A 12,022-nucleotide genomic window follows, 5' to 3' on the forward strand; every position below is an offset into this window, starting at 1 on the left:
AGAAACTATTTTATAGAGAAAAACCAACCCATTGTATTATAGGTCTTAAACAATCAAATTTATACGGAAAAACAAAAGTTAAAGCTAAAACCAAAACTATAAGTGAAAGCACTAATAAAAACTGCTTGGGCTCATGACGACAACTCAACGAAGCCGATAAAAATTCATGCAAATAAAAAATCGTAGACATGAATAGGCGAAACTATAAATAAAATTTGGTCTTAACCAACTTGTTAAAATGGGAAAACAAAAACACGTGACTACCTTTTCACAGTCAACTTCGATTCGGTAACTCGTGTTCATTATTTGTCACATCGTTTCCATCCCAAAGTGACCACTGACAATTGTGAGTCAGACAAGCATGCAGAGAGTAGGAAAAACAGAGAAAGATGAATACCTCAACATAAGCCTGAATTAATGGCTTTAAAAGTCGCTTGATGACTTAGACCTGAGGTGGTGCCTTGGGTATTAGCCTAGCTGATTATTATTATTATAGAATTAATATTATCGGATTTGTTTTTGCCTAGTTGGAATTAAGCTTTAATAGTTACGTGATTGTGATATTATGAATTACTGCATAATTAAAATAGTTATTCAATACATTTTTAATTAAAATAAAAACGAAATCAAGAATTATTAGAAATAAAGCACTTGTTGATTTAAATTTTGTGTGAAAGGAAAACATCAATCTACAATTATAATTGTTTATTTTATTTAATCTTTTACCCTTATCCACAATTTGATCGTGTCATAGCTTAAAGCTACTATCATGAGAAACCAATTATACAGGAAGTTTTTTTGCTCGAAAAAGTGATTTTTTTCCAAAACTATGATTTCTAGAATGTTGAAATTTAAACTGTACATTATACGTGCCGGGGGACACGTTCTACCAAAATTGCATCTAAATCGAAAAATATTTTCACATTTTTGAAAATTTAAATTTTAACCGCTAGGTGCTATAGGACAATTGTCAATGAGAAAATTGTAGAGCGTCACCGAAAACGTACAAATAGCGTTGGCGCGAAAAAAATAGACGTCGTGACAGGTTGGGCAAGCTAAAATAACTTTTTTGAATTCCATTGGGAGAGTAGTGTAACTTTATGAAAGTCAGAAATTTGTTAATCTGGTGTTTAATGCAATAAACACCGCTGAAAAATCGAGGAGACAATGGCGAAGAAATTAAATTAATTAATTAAATTATTAATGGTGATTTAAATTACGTAAGATCTGGCAACCTTGCTGGCAAATGTGCCGAACCGTTTCACCCTATTCATCGTTTTGAAATACAGTATTTCACATTTCGGGGGTCATGAGGCGTGGCACTCTTTTTGAAACCACAATCTGGCTCATTTAACTATTGACTTTTCGAAACCTATTTTTACCCTGATAGGCGAGAAGATAAATAGACCACAGGTTTAAAGGTCAGTGTGTCAGAATTTATAGCCCGGTGTAACTAGTAACAGAGACCATACCACCGGATGCCTATCATCATATTGCTCTACAAATCCAGCATGGGTAGTATACTGATGGTCGCACCTTTGACGCAAGCCACTCAACCCAGCAGAAGGAGCAGCAATGGGTGGACCAATCCCCACTTCGCACACAGCAGTGGGAGTAAGAGTGGATGCTGTAGCAACTTTAGCCGACACCCTACCTACGTAGATAAAGTCAAACCCTTTGGAGAGAGCTCCTAAAGGGGAACGACGAGCAGTCCAAGTAACCCGGCACAGCTGGCACCGGAGATCCCAGTGTGACTCCAAAAGGCCGGGAAACAGGACCGCCGCGCCACAGCAGGCTACCCACTGCGCCGAGGCGGCCAGTTTGCCTGGACCCTCTCCGTTAGCCTGAACCGAAGTTCAGTATCCAGCCCAAACCTGACCGAAGTCGGAGGTGAAGATAGGACCATTTGATCAGAGCTAATATCTCCCAGTGCGCCACCGCCCTTATGGGTTACAAGAGCCAGACCCCGACTCCCCGGTAAAGCCACCAGTTATTGCACACTCTAACTAAAAAATGCAACACGCGTAGCAGAAACGTAGCACGCGTAGCAAAACGGTAGCAAATACGCAACACGCGTAGCAAAAACGGTAGCAAAAACGCAACACGCGTAGCAAAAAGTCCTCGTAGCAAAAACGTAACACACGTAACACGTGTAGCAAAAAGTCCGGAACGATTTTAAAATCCCAACTAACCTCCCCTTCTACGAAGTCCCTTTCTTTCACACTAACTTCCTTTCTACAAATTTCTCACTAACCCGTTAAAAAAGTTTAAAGGTCGGGACGGGCGCAAGGAATCCAAGAGACGCGACATTTAAAAAAAAAGATCCGAATAATAGATAAGGGAAGCAAAAAGGCGAAAGTCTAAAGTCGAGTAAAATAAAATTGAATTATGAGTAAAATTGAATTAAATTAATAACCATGTCAGGTATTTGGAAATAAAAGTACAAACTTCAAGACTTTATATTATAATTATACTTAAATTTATTTAGTATTTAAATAACTGTAATACAAACTGTGTATCATTATTGTCGTAATCAATCTTAACAATCATGCCTTAATATTCCAGAGCTGATCGAACGGAACTAGTGGCCATTTACTACGCGGAAGGTGGAAGAAATCTACGATGAGTGAGTGAGATCTTTGAGCAACGACATCCAGATAGAAGAAAATCCATAACTACTGTAAGGCGAGCTGTAAATGACTTTCACCAGTATGGTAACGTACAACCTCGATTTCGCGGGCCTGGTCAGCGGGATTTGGACTTTGAAAACACTGTTTTAGCCTATTTTGCCGCACATCCACGTAGTAGTTGTGCCACGGCGAGTAAGAATTTGGTTTGAAGTAAAACTCGCATTTGGGAATTTTACATAGGCATAAGTACCATCCTTACAGAGCAACGCTTCACCACGGTTTACGATGTGGAAACGCTCAACAACGGCTGGATTTTTGCAACTGGCTGCTAAATTCCGTGCACGACGACCCACAATTCCTCCGCAACATGCTATTCTCGGATGAATCCTCGTTTGCAAGAGACGGCCCTTACAATCACCAAAATAGTCATGTTTGGGAAGACACAAATCCACACTGGGGATAAGAGCACCGTCATAAATTTAAATTTGGGCGCTTGAATGTTTGGATTGGTCTTGTTGGAAACCGGTTAATTGGTCCAGTGTTCTTACCGCAAAATCTAAATGGCCAGAGTTATTTAGATTTTTTGAGAAATGAGCTAGAACAACAACTTGACGAACTGCCGTTGGCGCAACGAGCAAGACTGTGGTTTCAGCAAGACGGTGCCCCGCCTCATTACCACGGAGCCGTGAGAGATTACCTAAACAACGAATTTCCACAACGATGGATAGGGAGAAACGGTCCCGTACACTGGCCAGCAAGGTCGCCCGATCTGACTCCGTTGGATTTCTTTCTTTGGGGCTTCGTCAAGGACAAGGTGTACGCCACTCCGGTTGAGACCCTTGAAGAGCTGCGTCAACGAATTGCAAGCGCTTGCCGGGAAGTAACCCCGGAAATGATTCAAGCCGCCTTCGACAATATGATTGTTCATGCCCAAACCTGCATCGCAGCCGAAGGTGGTATTTTCAAAACGTACTTATAAATTTTGTTTGTAGATAAATAAAATGTCTCTTTGTTTTTTCAAAAAATTCGCATTTTTCATCCTACGAAATTAAATCGTGTAATACCTTCTTCACCATTGTCTCCTCGATTTTTCAGCGGTGTTTATTGCATTTAACACCAGATTAACAAATTCCTGACTTTCATAAAGTTACACTACTCTCCCAATGGAATTCAAAAAAAGTTATTTTAGCTTGCCCAACTTGTCACTTTTTCAAGTCGTATTTTTTCAGTGAAAAAGAAGTCTATTTTTTTCGCGCCAACGTTATTTATACGTTTTCGGTGACGCTCTACAATTTTCTTATAGCACCTAGCGGTTAAAATTTAAAAAACGTGAAAATATTTTTCGATTTAGATGCAATTTTGGTAGAACGTATCCCCCGGCACGTTTAATGTACAGTACAAATTTCAACTTTCTAGAAAACATAGGTTTTGAAAAAAGTCACTTTTTCGAGCCAAAAAAAAAACACCCTGTTTATGGCTTCTATTGATAGAAATTATCCGCTTTAATTATGTTGTAATTAACTCACTAATTAATGACTTAACTTTTGAATTAAATATGTTTAAATCTATTGTAATGTCATTATTGTTATTATTATAAAAAATTATCTAATTTTGGGAGGCCAATCGCTATTCCAACTCCAGTTCGGTAGAGCAATTTAGGTGCAGGGTCAACAAATTTGCCGAATTCAGTCAAAGCTGGATAATCTTTGGCAAAAATTGCGTTAACGCCCAATTTTCTCTATAAATCTCAAGGTAGATTATTGAGTTGGAAAGAACCTGAATTTATAAGATAATTTGTTTGTGAAATATAGATCATCTGATCCTGGTAGAAGCTGTAAAAGCTAAAGACTTTAACATCTAGCGTCAGGGCAATGCAATATCCAGAGCACGAAAACAGGTTATAGCCCACGTGTTCTGGAAATTGCATTGCGTTAAACGACTTGCGAATAAAAAAAGCCACGGAGGAGCTGGATTCTGGAAGACATTCCATAATAGAGTTCCTGCAGTGTGTCAGCCACAGAATTGCCGAATTTGGTGGTTCTGATGATCAGGTTCCAGATCGCATCGAAGACGAAGCCGCCAATTTACCAGATCCACTCGCAGTTCAAGCAGCCGACGCCTTGCCAAGTCCACTCGCAGTTCAAGCAGCCGACGCTTTGCCAGATTAACTCCCTGTTCAAGCAGCCGACAAAAGTACGAGTTTAGATTTTGTTATCGTTTTACGCAGGCTTGGAAATAAGGTTTATTTCTAAACTGGTCTTTTTGGCCAGTGACTCCAAACTCTTGAATTATTTAATTGGTCACGTAGACCAGTTGGTTAATAATACGGTAGATAATTTTGAATTAATAAACTGGACACTAGACCAGTGAACCCCTAGCTTTTGAATAAAAAAACTGGTCCGAGCAATTAATAAACAGGGTCTTTGACCCAGTGACCACTGCTTATTTCCAAGCCTGGTTATACGTGGTTTACGAGGTTTCCGCCCACTATTAAAATTGTGTAGTTATTTACTACCATCTAGTGAACAAAACGGGACTCTCTGCGTAATGTGATTTTTATAAATTTAACAAATATCTCCTGTAAATTTTTTTAATTTTTGAGTAAAAGTAACTAATTAGCATATACTTATTGTGGAAAAAAGGTAGCAAGCTTTGTTTTTCAAATGGAAAACAATATTTTAACTATAGGTAAAATGTACATCTTTTAAACTTTTAAACCATTTGAGCACCAAGGCTTATTTGCATTTTTTTTTCGGAAATTTATAGTTAAAAAATCCAGGTCAGATTCCGAAGGATGAATGGGTTGATAGTGTGGAAAACTGGCCCAAAATTACTAAAAAAAAATCTCTAATTATGTTATTAATAGCCCTGCATGTGATAATCAACCAGCGGACGCAAGGAAAAGCTTGCAAGCTAACAATTACCTAGAAAGTGGATGGGTGGGGAAATTAATGTCCGCGTATGTTGGTGACAATTTAGTTGCTTTAAAGGGCGATGTTACCTCATCCCAAAAGTTAACCAAGAAAGATCATAATGCCTGGTTTGTTTTTAAATCTGATGGGACAATTTTAACTGCGTTTTGCTCGTGTATGGCTGGAAAAGCCCGAGTATGTAGCGATGTGTCGGCATTAATGTTCAAAGTGGAATTTTAGAATACAGAACTGCAAAAAGGTTACTCATGCACGGATGGACCAAACCAATGGAATTCAGTTACAAAAAGAAAAATCGAACCTCAAGCATTTGTTGAAATTGATTTTTCAAAACATCAAATAGAAAATTGTCAAGGATCACAAGATGCCAAAACAATTCTATTCCCATGAATCACTAAGAAAACATTTTTTAAATTCGGGTTTGAGCGAATTAGTGTCCATGCCAGGAGCTATCATTAATGATGTATTAAACACAAAAATTATTAATCAACCTATACCGAAAAACATTTTCAGTCCAACTAAAAGGCCAAATTGTTCTAACAGAGGTAACGTTGTACATGGCTGCCACGACATAAATGTAGACGAACCACTAACTTCAGATTCCATAAAATGCAATCTTTGTCAGCAATTCTTTAAAATATATATCGATATTGGAATTAGGAGCATCGCAAAATTAAAAGATGATGTTGAACCAGGAGGTAGTGCTTTATGGGGTGAAACCAGGCGCCTACATATAACAGGGTCAACAGCCAAAGGAGTTCCCAAAAAAGTGACCACATCACCAGCAAATTTTGTAAAAAACCACGTGTTTCCAAAGTTCAGAGGAAATAGCGCAACCGCACATGGAAACATGATGGAGCCTGTCGCTAGAAATATCTTCTGTGATGAAAATCTCTTGGAAGTTCATCAAGTTGGAATGATGATTTCAGAAACAGATCCCTGGCTAAGTGCAAGCCCTGATGGCATTATTGGCCATGACAAAATGTTAGAGGTTAAATGCCCTGTCACCAGTGGCGTAAATAGCGCCCTCGCAGACCCCGCGGCGCGGGGGGGCCCCCTAGAACTAGGGGCCCCCCAAACGTTTATGATTAAAATTGGTGCTTTTTAAAAGCGCCCCCGAGTCGTTTTTCGCGGGGGGCCCCGGAGTTCCTAGTTACGCCACTGCCAGTCACTCAAGACCTCGTCGCTTTAATTAAAAGCAACAAGTATGATGTGAGATTAGACAAAAATGGGGCTTATGGACCAAATATTAAAAAACAATGAGAAACGTATATGCTGGCCACATGCTACCGTTTATTGTGGATTCATTTTAAGATAAGAAGCTGAAGTTGACGCACCTTAGTACCTTTCTACAAAAGCAACTGCTTAACAAATGAGCTGTGATTATTTACGTGAAATATTTTGTTTTAATATTTTTCAGACAAAGTACAAATTTTCTGTTCGAAATATAACATTACTTTGATTAAATATTAATGGTATTGGTAAAATGCATAACTAGTTTAAATTAAAATAGACAAATTACATCGATAATTTATTTCAATATTAAAACTTCCAACTTGTTTTTCAAAGTAATTGAAATCTTAATTACTTTGAAGTAATTAAAATTTCAATTAATTTGAAACCATGTTTTAAAATTGAAATTAACTTTGTGTGTAATTTGTCTATTTTAAAACTTGTTTTCAAATTAATTTAAATATTAATTACTTTGAAAACAAGTTGGAAGTTTTAATATTGAAATGAATTATCTGTGTAATTTGTCTATATTTACAGGAGACGAACAGGAATCAAAACTGACGACTTTTTGAGATTTACAACGGTTTTTATACAGAATTTAAAGAATGTAATATTGATTAAGAAATGCTAATATCTGATTGATAAGCGTTTAAAACAATTATGATATAAGACAAACAAGAAGTCGCGTACGCCCAAACATCCCGCCCACCTTAAAATGTGAATTTTAAAGTTAAGGCTCCAACAAAGTTCGTCCCGCAATCGCTATAGACGTCGGTACATTTGCCTCGACGGGAGACGAAGCGTTTGAAGGCTGCCAAGAACGCAGCAGTAGTCATGTCGCTGACCAGTTCGAGGTGCAGTGCACGGGTCGAGAAACAGGCGAATATGGCGATATAGCTTTTGAATGATCGGCATCCTCGTCCCTTCATGACTTTCAGATTGAACGGACCGGCGTAGTCGACTCCACTTTTGAAGAACGCTCGTCCGGGGTTGACTCTAGGAGCTGGTAGACTGCCCATAAGTTGAGTGATGGTTTTTGCCTGTTGTCGGACACATCTCAAACACCTTCGGACATGAAAGCGAACAGCATCACGAAGCCCTATGGTCCAGAACTTCGATTGTAAGGACGCCATCATTAGTTGCGGCCCTCCATGTAGTGTTTTGGCATGTTCGTTGTCGATGATGAGATCAGTGAATGTACTTTTTCAAGGCAGGATGACTGGGTGAATTTGATCGATTGAGATTTTTGCATGTTGGATTCGTCCGCCAACTCTAAGGACACCGGCTGCGTCCAAGAATGGTGTCAGCCCCAGAATTTTGCTTTTTGTTGGTAGAGGTTTTTTTTATCTTCCAGATGTCGGATTTCTGCTCCGAAGTGAGCCGATTGAGTGACTTTTATCCAATGATTGAATGCCCGATCGTTCTCTTCCTTCGTTAACAGGCCCAGTTCTCTTGATTCCGGCAAGGTTCGGCTGTTGCGAAGATAACGTTGAATGTACCCGGTAACGTGAAGGAGCTTCGTTAATGATGAATATCGTTCTAAGAGACTGGTATCGCTCTTGGAATGCACAGCGATGACTGGTTTGATTTGCTCCTCAATTCTGCATACGGGATACTCTTTAATGGGTGATTAATCGGTGTTGATTGGTTCAGTTTGTAGCCAGTTTGGACCATGCCACCATAGAGGGTGCGTTAGAAGTTCCTTGGCGTCAATGCCACGTGAGGCACAATCCGCGGGGTTGAGTTTACCCGAAACGTGATGCCACTGGATAACGGGTCGTATGTTTTGAACTTCTGACACCCGGTTTGCGATGAATGTCTTCCATCGTTGAGGATGTGAGGCCAGCCAGGACAGTACGATGCGACTTCTGATATGGTGCTTCGTAGAGACTGTTGTACGAGTGTGATAAGTCGTGCGAGAAGGACTGTAACGCATAGTTCTAGTCTAGGTAACGTAATTTGTCGAAGAGGAGCAATTCTGGTCTTGGCGACGATCAATTGAACCGAGACCAGTCCGGCTTCATCAATAGTTTTCAAATAAACCGCCGCCGCATACGCCTTTTCCGACGAATCGCAGAAGCCATGTAAGCTCAAGTTTGAGGCTTGAGGTTGACTGATGAAGCGCTGGATTCGGATATCTTCAATGCCGGTTACATCTTTTCGGAAGGTATGCCATTTGTGAACGATCGTCGATGGTAACTCTTCATCCCAGGTAACCTTGATTTGCCACATCTCTTGCAGCAGGATTTTCGCTCGGATCAGGATTGGAGACAAGAGACCTAAGGGATCGAAGACTGCATGGTGCGGTAAATAGTAGGTGTTATCTGCGAGTCTGCTTTCCGTGGAAACGAGCTCCATGTGACGCAACTGGATATATTCTTCCATGAATCTTCGGTATTTCTCGTAGTTCAACGGATTAGCTTCTAAACGGCATTCGACGTATTTGAATCTTCGTAATGCTATACTCCTAGATTCACCGAGCGGCTCGGGACCCTCCTTGATTGGAAGTCTGACAACGAACCGTCCACTAGCGTTTCGGCTGAATGTGTCTTCAAAGTTCTGTTCGCACTGGATCTCGGTAGATGTGAAATTGGACTGATCTGCTAGTTCTTCGATTTCCCAGAACCTGGCGAGTTGGGTTTCAAGCTGGCAATGATGAACTTTAATTGACGATGTGGTACTGTTCCGGTCTTGGGTTCCGGTGGTACCCTCTACCACCCAACCAAAGACGGTCTTGAACGCTCCAGGTACTCCAGATCTCCCCATTAGTTTACCATCTCGAATGAGGTCTAGGAAAACGTTTGCTATAAGCAGTATATCGACTGAGCCTGGAATGTTGAACGTTGGATCTGCAAGTTGTAGTTGCTTGATGCGCGACCAGTTACGAGTATTGACGGTGAAATTCGGAAGCCTTTCCGTGACGTCTTTAAGGATCAGGACTTGAATTGTTGCCTTCAAGGTGGGATCGCTACTGGAACTGATGGACAGCGTTGCGCCTCCTCTAGATTGGCTGAGACTGGTCGCACCAATTCCACCTATCGTCAGGGTCTGATGAGTTCGTCTGACTTGTAACTTTTGCATGAACTGTTCGGAAATAAAACTCGCTTGCGAGCCAGAGTCGATCAGCGCTCTACTTGGCCAGATGGAACCGTTACCACCCCGGACCTGAATGATTGCTGTCGGCAGTATAACTTGAGAAGGCTCGATATGCTGGCGGGATACATGTGCAAGGACTTCGCTTCTCGAGTTTTCACGGGACGTGGAGTTCATCTCTTGCGAATCTTGATGCAAAAGAGTGTTATGCCTCGCCTTGCATTTTCGACAATTACCGGATTTGCAGTCGTGGCTGACGTGGTCGTTTCTTAGGCAGTTGAAGCAAAGCGAGTGCGATTTGACTAAATTCCATCGAGCTTCATGCGTAGCCTTCAGCAAGGATGGGCATTTGAATGTGGGGTGCGAGTCAGTGCAGATCGAGCATGCGTTGTCTCGTATGGAACCGTGATGTGATACCGGATATTTCCTGGGAAATGGCGTTGATGCTTGCTTGCTTCTGATTTCTCTCGATGTGGATTGGGAAGCGGCCAAGGTTCGAGCTCTCTGTTCGAGAAACGTGGTTAATTCCTCATACGTAGGTCTCGTAGTACCTGTCAGCGATAGCTCCCATTGTCTTTTAGACTCGTTATCGAGTTTTTCTCCAATTACATAAATAAGTATGGCATTCCAGTGTTGGACGGGCTCTTGTAGAACTTTCAGAGAGCGAATACACTCTGCCGTCGTGTCAATCAAGCGTCTTAGCGAAGCTGCTGATTCGTCTCTGACAGAAGCTTGATTAAGTAGCCGTTTGATGTGAGCGTTAACGATCTCTCGAGTGTTGTTGAACCGATTGAGAAGAATATCCCATGCCTCGGCGTAGTTTCCATCCGTGACTGGGATCGCGTGGATAAGCATAGCTGCCTTACCGCGTAGAGATGTTTTGAGGTACTGAAACTTCTGGGCACTTGATAGAGTTCCATTGTTATGAACCGTGGCTGTAAAGAGGTCATGGAACGGGAACCAGTCTATGTAGTTTCCTCCGAAGACTGGAAGCTCTAGTTTCGGTAGCTTAATATCAGCTGTCGGTAGACTACTTGGTACGGTTGGCACTTGAATATTGAGCGTGTCGAAAAATATAACTATGTTTTCCATACGGGTGACGAGAGCATTGTACTCTGCTTCGTGCGCATTGAAGTCATCTACTGGGCAGTTGGTACTGATGTACTGTTGAACTGTTGAACTGTTTCCAAATCGGCGGCTAATGCATCGGCTTTCTTTTTGTACGTTGCCACTGCGACTGGTGTGATGGGCATGGTGGCATGATTCGTGATGACCGCCTCGAACCTGGTAATCTGACCCTTGATCGATCGTCTGCGAGCTGTATGATGGTCCATACCGATTGATAATGGAAGTTACGCACTTGAATCGGACTCTGAATGGTGACACTACTTCCCACGAAGACTGGATACTGGTAACGGCAAGGAATTGGAAACCTCAACTAATTACCGCGACTGTATCCGGCTCGACGGACCAAAAATATGTACGTGATAGATGTCAACAGAATAAACGACGGTTCATGATATGCAAACTTTTAATTTAAAATCATATTTACAGGAGACGAACAGGAATCAAAACTGACGCCTTTTTGAGATTTACAACGGTTTTTATACAGAATTTAAAAAATGTAATATTGATTAAGAAATGCTAATATCTGATTGATAAGCGTTAAAAACAATTATGATATAAGACAAACAAGAAGTCGCGTACGCCATAACAAGCACTGTTAACCTTGAATTCAATGAGTCGAGTTCCAATCTCTGTGGAACCTCAATTGGTTGTTAATAGTAACAAAATGTTTCTCGTAATAAGCATGTGTTTTGACGAATTTTTCAAAAACTGTTTGTTCTTTTTCTTCCTATACTTCAAAACATTCTTAGATGAGAAGCGGGAAATGTGTTTTCGTATAGCATTAACCCCTGGTACCATCCTCACAGCTTTTGTGGAGAAAGTTCGTCTGCATTTAAGGCGCATTCAAGGTCATACTATAAAGCAAACTTGAATGGGAAAGCAGACGAATTTAAGCTACAAAGGCTACGAGGATGGGAATCAGTATCCTGTAGTCCAATCATAGGTGAAAACTATTCGCAAATCTTGAACTGTTCGGACTGTCCCGACGCAGAGTCGCAGACTATTCGC

The 12,022-nt window shown here is 40.9% G+C and overlaps 1 protein-coding gene across 1 annotated transcript; it reads right to left on the reverse strand.

The window, feature by feature from the left end:
* Positions 1-7,928: 7,928 nt before the first annotated feature.
* LOC149939642 (uncharacterized) lies at positions 7,929-11,812 on the reverse strand. Its single transcript, XM_090179169.1, has 3 exons — positions 11,748-11,812; positions 8,543-11,294; positions 7,929-8,078 (listed from the first exon to the last, which is right to left on the reverse strand). Exons 1-3 carry the CDS (start codon positions 11,810-11,812, stop codon positions 7,929-7,931), a joined length of 2,967 nt encoding a protein of 988 aa, XP_090035295.1.
* Between the last annotated feature and the right edge of the window lie 210 nt (positions 11,813-12,022).

Source organism: Leiobunum rupestre, chromosome 6 (assembly GCF_980474605.1).
Source record: "Leiobunum rupestre chromosome 6, qqLeiRupe1.1.hap1, whole genome shotgun sequence".
Classification (NCBI taxonomy): domain Eukaryota; kingdom Metazoa; phylum Arthropoda; class Arachnida; order Opiliones; family Sclerosomatidae; genus Leiobunum; species Leiobunum rupestre.

Excerpts from the sequence above, each read along its gene's own strand:
- LOC149939642 (XM_090179169.1), bottom strand. The coding sequence starts at position 11,812 with ATGGTACCAGGGGTTAATGCTATACGAAAACACATTTCCCGCTTCTCA. Across the intron at positions 11,295-11,747 it reads TCATCTAAGAATGTTTTGAA|TATCCAGTCTTCGTGGGAAG; the intron begins GTATAGGAAGAA and ends TGCCGTTACCAG. Across the intron at positions 8,079-8,542 it reads CCAGTGGCATCACGTTTCGG|CCGGTGTCCTTAGAGTTGGC; the intron begins GTAAACTCAACC and ends TCTTGGACGCAG.